Here is an 18,575-nt window from a genome sequence, read left to right on the forward strand (position 1 = left end):
GGAGTGGCAGGTGTAGTTCTGATGGAGCAGTAACTCTGTAGAAAAGGGTGTAGTCTTCCTTCTTGGCTTCTCCCTCTGGGCGGAGCATCTCACAATGGGATGCTGCAACTTTCATCAGTCCTGCAGTGACATTCAACAGTCCATTAACAGCAGGTGTCTCCCCTGAGAGAGGATCGTTTGTAGAATAGATAAAGAAAACTGCCCAATTAAGAGAATATAACTGCCACACCTTTAACAGATGGCAATTAAGTACATCTTGGCTTGCAGTCTAGGACAAGGTGTGTAAGCCCTGCCTAGCAGTAGCCAAATCATCTCTGTGTTCCCAGCACTGCTTTGGTCACAAATCCAGAAAATTACCTATCCCAGCCAAAACCAGTAAAACACAGCTCACATGTAAAAACTGTAAGGGTATGGAAGATATATATAAAGAAGATACAATTATTGTGTAAGTCTTAGATGAAAATACGATTGCATTTATTATTATAATTAAATTAGGAATAATTTTGCTCCCCTCATCCTCAACAGGCTATATATACTTCGTAATATATTCTGAGATTGTAATATTCTAGTAACCTCCAATTTAAGATATGGTAAATTGTAAATATTTCTGACTACTGTACATATTCAGCTAATTAAAATTTGAATTATTAGTTAGGTAGAAGTTTTTCTTTGTGTACCTGCAGAATTTGCTTTAATTAAAAGTAACCAAATGAGACAAGGCAGAGGTAGTATTAATTTTTAAAATAACACTATGGCACCAGTTTTCTAAGAAAGTGATACTTGCTTACTTCATGTTTTGCAATAAAGTAGTATCCATAAATCTTTAAGATGTACATATAGGCCCTGGTTTCTCATTTTTTATTTAACATGAACTTACTCTATCATATGTGAACAGCTCATAACCTGAAATGGATAAATCTCTATTGTAATTATCAACTGAAATTCCTGTCATCTTCAGTTTATGCCCTGCAACTTTTCATAGGCCTAATAAAAAAACCACATCATAAATCATACCTTTATTTTTGATTTGGGGTGTGTTTGTAAGGAAAGGATTGTGAACAATCCTTTTAACATGAGGGATTTAATTTGAAAATGTGTGCTAACGTCCTTCCAAATTAATCCTGAGGTCAGGAATTTTCAAAATTAATACAATACTTCAATTTGAATCTACCTTGCGGGTGCCAAAGCAATCCCACTAAAACGTGAATGACAGCTTCAATTAATTCTTACAATGCAGTAGTGACACATGAATTTTATTTCCAACAATGAACAGGTGACTTCAGGGTACAAAGCCACAACAATAAGTAATGCACTTCCTGCCGCCTTTCTGGACCCGTTGCTGTCTCCTTCACTCATGGAGGACTCTGAGCTGAGGCAGCTGGTCCTGGAAATCCTGCACAACCTCATTGATCGGCACGACAACAGAGCCAAGCTCAGAGGGATAAGGTAGAGCTCTTCATTTATTGCCTACTTGAAATTCCAGTTCATTACCCAAAGGACAAGTACTGTTGATTTTTAAATGTTTTTGCTAATATGAATTATTAATGTACTGTTTTGGTACATGCACAATCCTCAGTGTCAGTTATTCATGGCAAGAATTTTACAGGTAAGCCTCAGAGCACAGTATCCTAAATAACTATTACAAATATCATTGTTTAGTCGTGTAGAAGACAGAATTTTATTTTTATTTTATGTAGATAAAAACATATATGATTGTCATAATTCTCTTTCTGGTTCTCCCTCTTCAACTGAAATTTGAATATCCTTGTTAAGGATGGATATAATTAAAATGGGAATTGGGTCAAGATCTGCTTGAATACTTCCTGTTTTCCACATTCTCTTAATTTACAACTTTTTTTTTTTTTTCCTGAAACAACACATTTCTTTCATTTGTAGAATAATACCGGATGTTTCTGATCTAAAGATAAAACGAGACAAGATTTCAAGGCAAGACGTGAGCTTCATGAAAAAGGTAATAGAATGAAACATCACTTTTCTATCTAGAAATCAGTAACTGAACCAGTGGTTTTGCTTTTCTTCTACAGCTGTGGTTTTGCAACAAGTCACAAAGATCAGTTTCAAATTTTTGTAATCAAGTTAGAGTGATTTCAGTGTTGCAGTTCTCTAGATACTTAAAAGATGATTCCATGCAATAAAATTTTTATTTATGTCTTCAGTTAAAACCTTTATATGCATGAAATTAGAACAGTGTATGTCAAAACCTTGATTCTGAAAATATCTCCCTGTTGTTAAATCCCTGTGCAGCATTTAATTTTTGCTTGGTAGCAGTTTTTTCACTAATTTGGCTTTTATTTTGCTGTATTTTTAGACAATTCTGTGTTTAGAAATCTTTTTATACCTGTGGTACAGAGACTTATGTCTTATGTTTTAGGTTAAAGATGTCAAAGAAAGTTAACTTTGCCCAAAACAGCTATCTTAAAACATTGTTTTCACAAGACTTCTGACTTTTCAGTATATTTGGTTCTAAAGAAAAACAGGGTTTTTTTAAATGATACTTCAATGGAGTGAAATTGCTTACAGTAGACACCTTGGGTTTTATGTGGGAAAGATACATACTGTGCTCTGTCATTCCTGACTCTGGTTTATCTGTGTAAGTATGTAAACAAAACCCAGAAATACTGAAGTAAGCCAAAATACTGTATATGTAATAATATGCAAACTAGAGTTGTACAGCATTCAAGTAACTTTGCAAGATAAAGGTTCTAGCTATAAGTTAGCCCAGTTAATATTCTTCCAGTATATGTTCAACTGGAATAATACAAATATAAAAAATACTCCAACATTGGCAATTATTAGTAATGTGTATTTTAAAAGTGAATTAAATTTTACTTCATTAATTTAATATCTAATATTTAATTATTTAATATTTAATTTAATATTATTTAGAGTAGTTTGGATAAGTTGTATTTTGCTAGATGAAGGTTGTAGCTGTCAGACTAAGTATTTGAATTGTTAATATTGATCTGAAAAGACAAAAGAGGAAAAGAGATTCTTCACAGATCAAGAAAACATCATACAGGCTTCTAAAAAATACATTAACCCTGGGAAATTAAGTCAGTCAATGATTATCTGTGTGATACTGTTACTCACCTGGTGTAGATGTGCATGTTGGCAGCCTGCTCTTCCTAGGTGCTCTGCATAATCAAAGAACAGGGATGAGGAATCTCCAGAAGTTCATTAATACCTGGAGTTCTATTTGGGCTTGTTTGATGTTACATGGGGATCCCGAGGCAATTCTGTGTCACACCCAGGTGGAATGGAGCCAAACATAGGCACAAAACTCTTCATCTCAGACCAGTTGCTCAGTTTATATCTATCCTTTCTTTGAAGGGAAATATTTAACTTCTTGCATTTTCCAGTCTTCTAGAAAGATACATATTGATAAAATCCACATAATCATTTATTTTCCTATTTGAGTGCAATTCTTTATCAGTGGGATAAAAAAATTCATTATTTTATTTTCCAAATACTGGGTCTTTAAACAGCTAACTTTTATTTGGTAGTAGCTTCTGTGCTTTTTGCTGATAGCTGTGTTTACCTCATTTTTAAATATAATGTGTATTTGAGCAACCCTTTGATTTTAGAAGTAATGAAAAGACCAACAATGTCATCATTATTTCTTAAGTAAATATGTCCTCTTTGAAAAAGGGAGATTGAAAATCACTTTTCTTCCTCCTTCTAGAGCTGAATTAATATATATAAAGTTAGTCTTTAGATCTTGAAAATTACTTGTGTCAGCTGATACAGACTTGTACCCCCCTACAGATAGGAATGTTGGAGAAAATGGGGAAAATGCTTTGCATTTTTCTTTTGTGTTGAGGTAATAGTTTATTTACAGAGCTTTGGTTAGGCATAGTGTTATGAGAAGAAAGTCACTTTTGAAGTGGAGAGTCTTTAATTAAATGACCTATGGTCTTCACTAGAGCTGCAGCCTCCCTACACACATCAGTAAATGAGCCCTGCTCACCTTCTGAAACACATTCTAGTAGAATTTTTTTCTTTGTTTGCTGTTTGAGGGGGGTTGTTTAATGAACAAATTTGATGTCTTCACAAGGATAACACCTGGAGCTCATCAGTTACTCAAATGTTCTTGGAAAATATTTCAAGATTACTTTTTGGTTTCTCCTTTTCATCAAGGGGCAATTGCTTTTCTAATATTTCAACAGGAAATGAATTCCAGCATCTGATACTGTGCAGTAGTCATGCAATCCTCTGTATCATCTCTATCTGTACATTTTTACATAAAATAGAACAGTACAGTGTTTATAAAGAAGCTGTTATTAGAAACCTCAAGGTCTACTTGATTAATCATGTACTTGTTTTTCTATGTATGTGTACACCATGTATTTTATCCTTTTTTTTTTTTTTTTTTAATTCTCAATTAATCTAACATCAAAGTTGGCCCTGTTTGGAGTAGAGAGTTGGACCAGAAGACCATCAAATATCCTTTCTAACCTAAATTATTCTATTCTTTAATACGCATTTCCCCGTTTATGTCTTTTATAGCATGGTCAGCAGTTGTACAGACACATCTACTTAGGCTGCAAAGAAGAAGACAATGTTCAGAAAAACTTTGAACTCCTGTTTACATCTCTAGCTCTTACTACAATAGAGCTGGCCAATGAAGAAGTGGTTATTGACCTCATCCGATTAGCTATTGCCTTGCAGGTATGGGTCTGTATTGGGTTCATTGACTGACCATTCAAATGTGTAGTTGGAGATGTGAAGAACTGGGGGGTTTTTGTATACTGGTCTTCAAATTGGAAATCTCATAATTCAGTCTGAACTTGATTGATCACTAAGGAAGTGCACTTTGTATGTACCACTTACTAATGGGGAAACTTGATCTAATCAGTTTTGTAAAAAACTTCCACAGCATGTGCTGTTCAGGAAAAACAGCAGATGTGGAAACTTGTTGGAACATTTATTAGAATCACCGATACTCATTAGCAGATTGGCAAGGTGTTCTCTCAACCTATGATCTTGTGTTCTGTATAAAATGTATGGACTGTCTGCACCCAGGATGAAAACTTCTGTATACTTGATTGTCTGGGAATAGTTAGTAAACCAGGCTATTTTATCTTACCTTAAAGTAAAATTCTGTCACTGTCTTAGGTTTTATTTCTTAACATTTCCTTAATAGGTTCAAATATTAATTCATACTTGCATACAGTCCTCAGGGAAACTGTATAACTTACTAAGTTTATGTGTGTTGAAATCAAAAATAAAGTAGTGCTAACGTGTACTCTTGATGAAATCATGCCCTGTATTCTCAGTTTTTTCTGTCATTAACCTTATTCCCAAATGTGCAGCTGTATTATAAAACATCTGAAATGCCGTATGCATCCTTAATTTTAAAATATGTCATTGAACCAAATCCTTAATTGGTGGGAATGACATTAGGAGTTTTACTAGAGCAAAAATAATGCAACGTGAATAAACATAGAAGTGCTAATATGCTTTAACTAATTTCCTCTGTTGTTCTGTATCTGTGATCCATACTGGTGATCTTTATTATCAAAATGCTGTTTCTAATTTTCCTGAGAAAATATTATGATCAACAGGTGGTAAGGACAAGAGACTACCAGTCATTAACCTATACTTGCTGTATGAGAAACAGAATTTTGAGTTGAGGAAATTTATTTTTCTTCATAATGGTTGAATCTTTTAAGCTCTCTAACTTTAGATCAATATATTCCTACTTCAGGAATGAGCTTAAGAACTAGAATTTTAAGATGACATATATCAAATATTAAGTAATAGCAGATAAACATGATATGTCAGATAGTGTTACCAATGATAATTTTGACTTCCATGTATTCAAGACAGCATGCTAACTTTGGAAAACATTATGCTACCCCTTATATTTCAGGACGTTGCCATCATCAATGAGGATAACCTGCCAATGTTTAATCGTTGTGGAGTCATGGCATTGGTTGCAGCATATCTAAACTTCCTGAGTCAGATGATTGCAGTTCCTGCCTTTTGTCAGCATGTCAGCAAGGTAAGACATTGTTAAATAGTTCAGGTCATTTAGAAAAATACACAGTCCACTGTAAAATCAATGAATTACTTGTGTCTTGCTTGTTGTGTTGATCTCCCCTATTTGTGTCCACTGACATTGTTCTTGATTTTCAGTCTCTCATGGCATTACTTGCTGACTCTTAAAATTATAAACAAAATAATTTTTTCTCAAGATACAGCATTTTATTTTGTTTATGGTACCATATATAAAGGGCCAAATCTCTATCTGGTGTAAGACTTTACAGCCCCACTATCTTTGATAAAACAGTATTGACATGCACAAGACCATGAGAACCAGATTTTTAGTCTAAAGGGTGGGAGCCACAGTCTTTTTCCCTGGTTAAAAAAATCCCAAATGTTTCATTTGTGTTGAGGTTGATGCTTGTGAAGGTTAGATGTTGAAGAAAGCAACTATGGAACTGCTCCATTTGACATGGGGTTTTTTTTCAGGTCATTGAAACCAGAAGTGTGGAGGCAGCTTATTTTCTACCAGAAACAATTTTCAAAGACAAATGCAAGTAAGTAGATACAAAATGTGAATTGGTGCTCAGTGAAGTCCCTATTTTGCTATTAAAAATCATACATCATTGAGAAACATTCCATATGTGAAAAAAATCAAAGTTTCTGTGGTGTTCTGGACAGGCAGAAGAGTCCCAAGCATTAAATGCATGTACACTTACCGGGGAGAAAAAGTGGGCTTCAGACTTTTTTATTGTAGTCAGAGGCATTTATGCACAATAGGATGCTCAGTGTGCTAACACTGAGCAAAATACACAATAACAGCAAAATAAATTTTCAATGAATCACAGAATGGATGAAGCTGGAGGGGATCTCCAGGTTGCCTGGTCCAAGCCCCCTGCTTAAGCAGAGTCACCTAGAGCAGACTGTGCAGGACCACATCCAGATGCTCTGGAATATCTCCAGGGATGGAGACTCCACTACCTTCTGGGTAACCTGTGTCAGTGCTTGGTTACCTTTGCACAAAAAAAGTGTTTCCTGATGTTCTGACAGAGCCTTCTGTGTGTCAGTTTGTGCCAATTGCCTCTGGTTCTGTCACAGAGCAGCGCTGAGAGCTGCTTAGTTCTGAGGCCTTTCCACCCTTAAAGGAGCTGTAGACACTGATGAGATCCACTGATGAGATCCTGAACTGGCCCAGCTCTCTCAGTCGTCATTGGAGAGATGCTCCAGCCCCATAATCCACCTTAGTGACCCTGTGGGGCCCTGTGTTGGACTCCCTACGTGTCCTGCCTTGCCCAGCTTGACTCGGCACAGGTGTGGCCTTACCAAAGCTGAATAAAGGGCAAGGATCTCCTCCCTCGACCTCCTTATGCAGCCCAGGACACCCTCAGTCTCTTTTGCCACAGGGACACACTGCTGGCAAATGACAAATAGTACAATTAATTAATGAATATTACTGTTGCTGTGCAGATTTTTTTATTTAACAGAGATCATATTAATCTCAAGATGTAGCAGAAAAGGTGAAGAACAGATAAACAAGAAGTGTTAAAGTAATCTAAAATACTGCAGAGGTTTTCAGTGGACTAATTTTAGGTGTGTATTCATTCCTAAAAAACTGACCAAGCTTTATTTCCATCAAATCATTACCATTGACCCTCCATGGTTGCTCACAGGCATTAGAAAAATATTTTACTTAACCAACAAATATCTATTGGTAGACTATAACTTCAAATATATGTTTTGACAGTCTTCCAAAATCCTTAGAGAAGGATGAAACAGATCTGTTTTTCCTGACCAACAAGATTGCAGAATCATTAGGAGGCAGCGGATACAATGTGGAAAGACTGTCAGTTCCATATGTGCCCCAGGTAACAGGTAAGTGGTGATTAGTAGCAACACAACTTAGTACCAGTTTTTAATAATGTTTTCCTAATGTATTGTGTGCCAACAAAATCTAATCAGATCATTTTGTCTTCTCAAGGTTGTTTGGTTTTTTTCCGGCAAAGAATGGAAGTGAGGCCTAAGGGCCTAGAACACATTTTGACTCTTTTTCATGAAGTCTTTGCTTCAAAAGAATACCTGTACTAACTTAATATAGAACATGAGGAAAGAATATACAAGTCAACTTACTTTATCCATTTCATGTAAACATGGGATGAAAGATACTCCATCCTTTTGCCATATGGTCTTGTGCTGATTTGTTTCCCTTAGTTAAATTGTAAATGAGAAGATGTTAATTTAAGCAAGAATGAGATATTTTCCTCCATCAGATATGTATGCAAGCTTTGTGTCAGGTAACAGTGGAAATAAAGTATTCCCTGAGGAAGGTTTGTGGGAGTTGGTGCTGCACAGGCTGAGTGAATTATGTGAGAAGGACTAGCTACTATATGACATTTGTATGGTTTTCACTTTTAATATATTTTCAACAGCTAATCGAGCAAGTTACTGAAAAAAAATTGATTGAAGAATTTGTTCTTAACCATGTGTGTTTTGTGGTTGTATATAACTGGTTGCTATTGTAATAGACTAGGGGATACCCTAACCCAAAGCATGGCCTTTTTAAAGTAACTAGCAGTAAAATGTGATTTCTGTATTCCCTGGCTCACACACAGAAAAAACCAAAGTACAGATACACAGTGAATGCCAGATGTGTTCTCTGGCAGTCTGATTAAGGACAATTGCTGCCTGCTCTTGAATCTCTCTTTTGGATAGTTATTGTGGGAGGAATAGAGTTCTCCAAATACAAGCAGGCACATTAGTGATATGTTCCAGCACAGCCACAGTGTCTGTTTTCTGTTGCTGGTTGTCTTTTTCTAAAAAGGATAATGTTCCTATGCTTATTTCTTCTGGCACCTAAAAAGCCAGTTAACATTATAGTTTAGTATTGGTAGAAGAGGTGGGCAGCAAGTGAGAAAATGTTACAGGCTGTGAGTGAATGAGAATGGAGTGAGAAAGATAGCCTGGTTTGAAATTTATGTTGAACCACTTCTAGAAACTGAGATATATTTGTACCCGAATGACCTCAGTAAGATTTTCTTGTATACTTTGCTAAAAATGCGTTCTCACACAGGAAGAGACGCAAGTTCTGACATCAACATTAATTGAGTTTAGCTGAGAGTGTGTGAGTAACTGCCACTGCAGGTGATGAGAAATTGCCATATTTAATCCTTAGTAAATGTGAATCAGATTGGTTCGGGAATTTTGTAATTTTTTATAAAGAGCAGCAACCAAAACTTGTTTCTAGACTGTTGCCATAGCCAATTAAGTTAATTTATCTCTGATCCTGTGGAATATTGAGTTTCCCAAGCTTTTCCTTTAACTGAATGTGGACCAAGTGAATATTTTGGAATTCCTAAGTTTTTATTTATTACTGCAATGAAATGCTACATTTCTGCTATTAAGATTATAATGCTAGAATGTAGTGTTTCAAAAGAGATCATTAATCTTAATAAAGAAACAATACCTTTTTTTGTATATTCCTGTGAAACCTAGGGTTGAACCCAAAAAGCCAGTGAATATTTCATCCTAATTTCTGATATTTCCAAATATCAGTTACAGTGCTTAACAATGACTTACAGAACATAATTTTGCCATTTTGTCTTTGTTTCATGTCTTGATACTTCTTAACAACTAGAAAGACATTAGTATTTGCACATTTTTATACGTTTCTCTTTCTTACTTGAGGGAGGGAGAAAACTAATAATTAGAAAGGCTTTCAGTCATTTTTTTGTCTACATATATATATATATATATATGTATATTTAATTCAACTCTATTTCCATCAGGCAAAAAACCTCATAAATGCAAACACAAGTGGAAAGGTAAAAATGAGCTGTAGGTCAGCCTCCTCTCCTGCCCTGTGGTGTCTCCCTATAGGATGTGCAGTCAAAAAATGCTTTTAGAAGGCCTAAAGATATTTAGGCCAGAAATTGTGTTGTACTTAGTGGATTTAGTGTTTCCTTTTGCTTTTTTTTGTTTCTCTCCTTGACATGCCTGTAGCAATGTTAGCTGCTGTGGGGTTTGCTGTTGTGTTTGCTCATTACTTTGTACTCTACCAAAAAGTAGTTTCCTGTTCTGTTTCCCTGAGCAGGTAGTAGAGCCATAGGTATCATTTTTGTGATGGTACTAATTACCTCTTTGAGTGACATTACAAAAACCTGTAGAAAGTTGGAAGAAGCTCTCAGTTGTTTGAAGAATGATGATTGATCTTAAATCACTAGCCATTCAAGATAATGACTGCACAAAGAACAGAGTCTCTCACCCAGGAAAAGAGGCACCTTACAGGTCTTCTTGTTCCAAGCCCCCTACCATGGGCAGGGACACCCTCACTATCCCAGATTGTTCAGAGCCCCATCCAACCTGGCTTTGAACACAGCCAGGGATGGGGCAGCCACAGCTCCTTTGGGCAACCTGTGCCAGTGCCTCACCACCCTCATGGGAAAGAATTTCTTCCTAATAGCCAGTCTAAATCTACCCTCTTTCAGTTTAAAGCCATTGTTCCTTGTCAAAAGCAATGGATCCCACCTCGGTCAGTGAGGTGACATACAGAGCTGCTCCCTTTGCCCAGGCAATGGGGCCAAGGCTTCTGGGACAGCCTTGGCAGGGGCTGGGCCAGTGGGTATTTGGGCTCCTTCACTGTCCTCAAGTCCCTGGGCTCCTTCATGTGGGTGGATGAGCACTGTACTTTATAAGAGAAAAAAAATAACAATTGTCACAAATTTTTGCCATCTTAATATGTTGAAATTAGAGATAAATGGGCATTTTTCATATGCAAGTTCAGTGAGGCATCCATTACAAAAATGAATTCTGTCCAAAGTAGTCCCTAAAATGTATTTTCTGGTGTTTGTGTGTCAGTTATAGAGGGGAGCAGCAAGATGGCAGCAGAGATGTGGTTTTGTCTGGTGTTTTCTCTTGGGGGCTGAGGTGCTTTCCTCAGATTTTGAATATATTGGGTCATGCACCAGTGAGCCATCAAGGATTAAAAACTGAGTAAAATCCTTCAGAATGCTATTTGAAATATTCAGGGTCTCTGAGAACCTAGCAAATATTGGTAGAATTCAGGTGTTTTTCACAAATCTTGTTCTTTCACTGCCTCTTGATCTTAAAATGACATTTCATTTATGCAACTTCTGAAAATTATTTCTTGGTTTTTAAAAGCTGAGCAAATGTTCAGCTCTGCTGGAATGAATTCTGTTTATTCATGCTCAGTATTTGCACTGCAAAAGCACTTTGCTTAGCCAGAAATGGTTTAAACAAAGGTTGCAGAAGAACCAGCATAAATTGTCATGGGGGAGTTTTACAGTCCTTCTCTTCTTTTTAGTATCAAGTGCCTGTAGCTTCTTCTAACTATGCAGTGCAAGTCATCAAATAAAGATAGCAAGGTCCAAATGGCTTGATCTTGGCTAAAATCTAAAATGTGACATTGCAATTCATGTAAATGGCACACAAAAGTCAGGGCACTCAAGTATCTGTTTGTCAGAGGATCTCTGTGGCGAGTCTTCAAATGTATTTTTACTGTTCATTAAAATCTTTTGTTAATATATTAAATGTCAAAAATGAGAAAACACTAGTGGTGCAATGTCCTAGGACTGCAGTCGCAGAAGGAGATTTCATCAACTGATGGATCATTTGATCATAATGTCCTTATGCATTAATTAAATTGTTATGTTTCTTTTAGTATCAGCACAGTTAGTCTTATTCTGACAACTTTTTAGGCCAGCTGGACCTGCTAAAATATTTGTAGGAAGTGAGAAATGGAGAGATTTTTTTTCACCCAGTAGATTTTTAGACTTACTGAATATGGTACTTGTAGTAACAAGAATAAGGAAGGATTGTTGTTCATTTCCATTCAGAAATCTTTGTTTCTTCTGTCAATGACTCGTATTCCAATAAGTCCTTTTCTGTTTCAGAATACCTTAAAATTAAGACCTTAATATTTCAATTTCATAACCAAAAAAAAAAAAAGTTCAGGCTTTTGTAAAGTATTTTACAGCTATGTATGATCATGTGCTCTGTTATTATTATGCATTTGAATAAGACGTCAGTTTTTAAAATTCTGGATTTTCAAGGGAAAGTTGAAAAGATCTGTAATGAGAGACCTATGAAAATGTTATTTTTCTTCATGTTTAGTAACTTAGAGCAGTAACTCTAAATGTATCATTTTCCACAATTCAAATGATAGAATAGATGATCTTGGGTTAAACAGGCATATGGAAATAAATCTGCATCTGATGGGTAGAAATTTGACTAAACATATTTCAAGAGTGTTATGCAAAAAGTGAGATAATTTCTTCTTGTGCTAGATGAGGACAGACTCTCCAGGAGGAAGAGTATTGTGGACACAGTGTCTCTTCAGGTGGATATTCTGTCTGGTAACAACACAGAGGATAAGGTATGAAAATCACAGGTTATTTTAAAGCAGCATCTTGAGTGGAGGGAGAGGGGAATGTAAATCAAGTATTCCCAGGAGGTCAAATATCTTGTTATTCTAGCAACGTTAAACACTTTGAGGGGTTTGGTTTTTTAAGTTTTGTTCTTGCAGAAATATGTTGTCAAAGACACTCTTACTGTATAAATAAATATAAAATATAAATAAATAAAAATAAAATATAAAATATAAAAATAAATATGAAAATGAAGATCTTACTGTTTCAAAGGGTCAAGTATTTTGTCACTACAGTTTTTACAGATTGTGGTGTAGCAATGCATTTATTTACATGCTGAACAGTTGGCATTTTATAAGTAAATATTCTAAAGTGTTTTCTTTGCCTTTTGAGTGATACAATAAATTCCAGTATCTGTATCCCTGTATCATTTGAAGTATTTGAGAGACTTGTTCAACAGCCTGGGGCTGTGAGATACAAGCCTAGAGAAGTAAAAGCCTGGTGGAAGAGCTGCAGTCTCTGAGAGGGACAGGGGAAGACTGGGCAGGCTGTGTGCACCAGTGTCACTGTTCCTCTCCAGGAGACTTTGGCATGCAGCACAGGAAGTATAAAGTAGCAACAGAAAGTTCATATGTAGGGTACATGAGCTGATGCTAATTATCCCTTAGGAAGACCACAGTATAATTAAAATTATCCCACATCGTTTAACGCTTCATTTGCAGTATTTCTTAAAATAAATTCCTACTTCTACTGAATATTTTTCAAGGTTCTGCTGATTTTTATTAAGTAGATTTCTGCTGGCTGCAATGGAGATTAGCTGTTGAAATGGAGGTGTTTGTACCTCACATGAAGTACAGATGGTTCTTACTTTTGACATCTTCAAGCACAAACTGCCTAGAGACACAAAGCAAAATGTGTGAACTGAGTCAACCTGAATGTTAGTTAAAAATTCAGTATTAAGCTGTAGCAAAGGAGTAAGCTTTATTTTGGATAGAGGTGATATGTTTTGCATTATTATTATTACTGTTATTACCATTGCTATTATTCCTTTTTGCTTTGTGCTCATTTTACCTCAGATGATCTTTTGTGTTCACTTCTTGCTTTTCAGCTTTATCAAAGATACAGATAAAAGTAGAGAGAATAAAAAAGTGTTTGAAAAATAAGTGAGACAATCAGATCTCTAGCTTTCTGGAGCAAGTAAATGCTCCTCACGAGACTTAGGCTTTCTGACATAAGTATTCTTTTTAAAAATCATGCATTATATGTGGTTAAATGTAATTTAAAAACTCCCTTGAAAGTAGAATTAGAGAAGTTTCCATTTCAGATCTCAAATTATGCTGATGTTAGTTCAAGCATTGATACATAGATCATAGACTTTTTTTAAGTGGATGTAGTGGTTGTAGATAAAATCTTTTTATGGGTTCTCATCTTAATGTGGTCTTAATGTAGTCCAGTGTCTTAGATAATGAATTCTTTTTTATCTCTTAAAACATGAATTTTATTAATCAAGAACACAGGAAGTAAAGTATTCCTCCTTTACTTGCTTTATGAGGTTTGTTTACAAGGCAAAGGAGAAAACAGTATTTTCCAGTTAGCTGACTGCATCTTCATACCTATGTATGAAATCTGGTTTTCTTGCTGTCTAGATTAGTCAGTATAGCAACACATAACCATTAGCAAAACTCAATTGCAAAAAGAACAAGCATAAATCTTTATATTGAGGGGATTACCTACTTAATTAATGGAAATTTTAGGACATAATGTTCTATGATATCATATCTGCACTGAGATAGAAGACTGTTTATCCATAAAATAGCCGTTATTTTATACTATACAAATGCAATTCTTCTGTCAGTTTTTTGTGGTGCCAAGTCTTTTAGTGAATCTTGTTCAGGAAGGTGAGTTTTCCCATAGTTATCTCCATTCATAAGGTGAAAATACTTGTAACTGCAGGTAATTCTTCTGGGATATTAATTAATCAAGTATAATGCTAGGTAATAGCAGCAACTAATGTGGAGGTTAACTATGAAAGGCAGCCATAAGCAACTAACATTTACCAAATATGAGTTGTATAAAAGATGATTTCAGAACCTGAATACTCTTGGTCTTTAGCCATATCCAGAAATATTTGAGAAAAAAGGTGTTTCACTATTTATAAATTTTTATTTATTCAGAAGTAGAGAATACATGCTTATTGAGTAAAACCTGTTAGAAAAATGTAATTTTCAGCTGCATCTCATGAAATAACTCATGTAAAAAGGAACCAGCTACTTCCTTTTCCCTTAACAGTAGTTCAAGACAATAAATTAAAACATTTAAAGAACTTATAATCTTCTGAGTGGAATAAAGGAACTTTTTGCTACTTTACCTCTTATCTTATATCATATTGGACCATTCTGAAGAGTTAGTGTTTATCAGGAAGAATAAAAGTTCTGCCTTGTCACATGTTGGAAGGATTGAAGTGGGGAAATTCAAGCCAAGAAACCATGTTCAGGTGAAGACTGTTCTGCCATTTAAACATTCTCCCCTAAGCCACCCCAAGAAGGTGGCTTCACTATAAATATGTTTACTGATATAGAAACTAGGTCTGTAACGAATTGAAATGCTTTGGTAATTTTGCATCCCCAAGCAATTCCTGATGAAGTGCATCTGCAGCAGCAAATGGATATTCTTATCAGTAGATGAACAGATTTTCTCAGTGTATCAGACATAGCTTGTTATGAAGAGCCCTTAACTCCAGTGTTTATGATGTAAGCACCAAATTATTTGGATCCATCATGGTACAAAGTTAGCCTAAAGCAGTAACCATTTTCTACTCTGCACTCCACTGTCAGCTCCTGTTTTAGCATCACATTGCTGGTAACTCAGGGAGTCTCAGGAAGCAGCTGACATTATTGGCAACAGCTACCGAAGAACCAGTACTGAGATTTTACAGTATAGAAAAACTATAGCTTATTTCTGACCTAAAGGACTCTTCTACCAAAATCCAAATCCATTTATAAAGTATTGTTGCCATAGAGCATCTTGAGTACGATTTGGAAAGTTTTCCTTGATCTCATTGGATGAAAAATTCCACATTCATTTCAGTGGCTTAAAAATGTGAATTAGTGATCTGTTGGTTGTCACAGAAAGTCCAAATGAAGTTATTGGAGACTTGTAAGGCAGAAAACTTCTGGCTGTTTTGGCCTTCTGTGTTTTATCATATTCCTTATTTTTTAGAAGCTTATATGTTATACGTGATGATTAAGGAGTTTTATTTCTATGTGTTTAGGTTGATAATACTGAAGAAATCACCTTTGAAGCTTTGAAGAAAGCCATTGGTAAGATTTGTTACAGTTGTGTTTGTGAAAAAAAGTTCACAATTACTATGAAATAGCTGAAGAAAAGGGAGAGGCCTGAATAACATAAAATATTTCTTTTTTTTCTTTTCAGCTAGTAAATCTATTTAAAACTCCAGTTATTTACTTCTAAATCTCTGAAATTATATCTTGATAATGTTAGTGAATTCCTTTTCTGAGGTTAATGGGAGTAAATTAAAAGTATCTGGAAATGCCTGTCATCTATTACATTTGTGGTACAGACAAAGCTATAAATGTGAAATATTCAAATTAATACATAAATTAACTTGAATACATAAAATACATAAAAAATTTAATACATAAAAAATACTCAAGTTACCATTGACTTGTGAGGTAACTTGAGTATTTTTTATGTATTAAGATTTTTGGTCTTCAGTGCATTCAAAAAATAGGTTATAAAACACATTGTGAACTTCACAGTACTAAGATTTTTTTAAAAGAACATTTTTCTGACAAATGACCTGGCTGCGAGAACACAGAATTACCCAGATTCCTTATTTCATATTACTGTAAGTAATTGCTAATTAATGCTTTTCAGTCTACCAAAATCCTGTTTAAAATATGGATTAAACATTGATGTTTAGAACAGTAGACACATTCTAAAGAGTAAGAAAAGTTTGGCCACCTGTCAGCGTGATATTGGAAAATTCTTGTTTCCTCCTGAATCTGAACCTGTGTGCAGAGAGAAGTGCAGGCAATAAGGAAAAAGGGAGCATGGATGTTACTTATAATTAAAGACTTGGTAAGAAAGGGGAAAAATTGGGTCCTCAAACCATCTCCCTGAAATTTTATTTGTGTTTTGCTTTAGGTGCAATGACAGCTTGCTTGAGAATGCTTGCATCTCTTCAGGCACAATCCTTATTCACTTCTGCAATGTGCAGTTGATATTTCTTGTACTTCATAGGCAAAGATTGCATTTGTCTTTAATTTTTTTTATTATTCCTTTAAGATAACAGTGGACTTGAAGAACAGGAAAAGGAAAAAAGGCGTCTTGTGATTGAAAAGTTCCAGAAAGCACCATTTGAAGAAATCGCAGCTCAATGTGAAACCAAAGTGAGTTTCTGCAAAATGTTAGCACTGAGGATATCAGTGTAGGCATTAGTGGGCATGTGCTGACTGAAGGGGATTTAAGTTGCCGTGTTGCTGCTGCTGTTACTTGTTTAGAAGTTCAGTTCTTTGTTTTGTCTCCACTGCTGTCGATGTTAGGAGACTACAGTAATTTGAAGTGTGTTTTTGTTTGTTCCTAGACCATTTGGAAAGTAATGCATAACTTGTACATTCTTCACCTTAATATTTTCCTTGCTCTCTTTGAAATCCAGGTTCACAGTCCATTCCTCTTTCATTCTGGGATAACTGGAGCGGCATTTAACCCTCTCTGTATCTTAAATAACTAAATGTATTTCAGTTTTGTTAAACTCCTGTCTGCAACAGCAGAATTTGCTATGTAATTCTTGTCACTACAGGACAGGCTCACTTAATCTCAAATTCATCTTTAAGACTCCAAATCCTTGCAGCAGTGAGAAAGGAAATTAAGCAATGTGGCCTAGATTTACATGTGGCAGTGTGGAACACTCTCTTGAGTATGGCCTGGCACACCCATTGTAGCTCAGGTCATTATCTAGGAGTTAATAATTCAATTTTAACTTTTTTTTTTTCCCCTAGGCAAACTTGCTTCACGATAGACTGGCACAGATACTGGAACTCACCATCCGGTAAGGCTTTATGCAAGAAGAATATTTTACCCGAAAAATGACTTATAAAGCACCTGTGGCTATTTTCAGATGGCAATAGGGAGAAAATAATTGCCTTAATTGAATGCTGTGGCTTAACTCTGGTAGACCCCATGTAGCCACTGGCTTTACCCTCCTCAGAAGGATGAGGAAGAGAACTGGAAGGGCAAAAGTGAGAAAAAACATGGGTTGAGATCAGAACAATGTGATAGGTAAAGCAAAAGTCACACATGCTAGCAAAGCAAAGTAAGAAATTCATTCACTTCCCATGGGCAGGCAGGGTTCAGCCATCAGCTAAGCAGAACTCTTTGGGAAAGCAAATGCCATCACTCTGAGTTTCCCTTTTTTCCTACTTTCCTTAAAGTTGTCACTGCTGAGCATGGTACCATATGATATGGGGTGTCCCATAGGTCAGTTGGGATCAGCTGTCCCATTTATGTCCTCTCCCAGCTTCCTGCCCACCTGCAGCTTATGCCCTGGCCCAGCAATGTGACAAGCAGAAAAGGCCTTTGACTCTGTGTAAGCTCTGCTCAGCAGTAACAAAAACATCTCTGTGTTATCAACACTGTTGCCAGCACAAATCCAAAACACAGCCCTATACCAACTGCTGTAAAAAAAAATACCCAAGCTAAACCAGTGCACTGAAAAAGAGTACTTTTAAATTGTTTTACTTCTTTGAATCTTTCTGATAGTGGAGAATATCCAGAAACTGTATCATTGTCTTACAGTATCTCTGTGTCTATCAGTAGTATTGCTATTGTTTTCCCATTGCTGCATCTACTTGAGAAAGTAATTAGATATTGAGCACCCTGAGTAATACATGGTGTTATTATAGAGAGTTGTATACAGCATTATGCAGGATAAATAGTATTTATTAGCAGTAAGATGCATTTTGATAGTTCAGTAGCATCAGTGAAATTGATGATACAGACAAGAAAATAAAAATCCTCAGGGCATGATAATTTCATTAGAATTTCAAGAACTAGAATAAAATGCTGTTGGTATTTTATTATTTTATGATATACTGTTGGTATATATATTGGGGGGTAGTTTAATCTTGTTTCTCTCCTATAAGCATGTAAATTTATATGCAAGCAATC

At 35.7% G+C, this 18,575-nt stretch overlaps 1 protein-coding gene across 10 annotated transcripts in view; it reads left to right on the forward strand.

Annotated features, from left to right (window-relative positions):
• The window catches only part of EFR3A (EFR3 homolog A), a 78,023-nt gene that overhangs the window by 56,435 nt on the left and 3,013 nt on the right, over positions 1 to 18,575 (forward strand). For all 10 annotated transcript variants that reach the window (XM_085573978.1, XM_021542363.4, XM_085573982.1 and 7 more), the window contains 10 exons: positions 1,274 to 1,446; positions 1,897 to 1,972; positions 4,528 to 4,689; positions 5,894 to 6,025; positions 6,496 to 6,563; positions 7,751 to 7,878; positions 12,306 to 12,394; positions 15,658 to 15,706; positions 16,695 to 16,798; positions 17,408 to 17,457. In XM_085573978.1, coding sequence (XP_085430104.1) covers positions 1,274 to 1,446; positions 1,897 to 1,972; positions 4,528 to 4,689; positions 5,894 to 6,025; positions 6,496 to 6,563; positions 7,751 to 7,878; positions 12,306 to 12,394; positions 15,658 to 15,706; positions 16,695 to 16,798; positions 17,408 to 17,457 — 1,031 coding nt within the window. The remainder of the gene's footprint in view (positions 1 to 1,273; positions 1,447 to 1,896; positions 1,973 to 4,527; positions 4,690 to 5,893; positions 6,026 to 6,495; positions 6,564 to 7,750; positions 7,879 to 12,305; positions 12,395 to 15,657; positions 15,707 to 16,694; positions 16,799 to 17,407; positions 17,458 to 18,575) is intronic.

This window comes from Lonchura striata, chromosome 2 (genome assembly GCF_050655825.1).
Source record: "Lonchura striata isolate lonStrDom1 chromosome 2, ASM5065582v1, whole genome shotgun sequence".
Classification (NCBI taxonomy): Eukaryota; Metazoa; Chordata; class Aves; order Passeriformes; family Estrildidae; genus Lonchura; species Lonchura striata.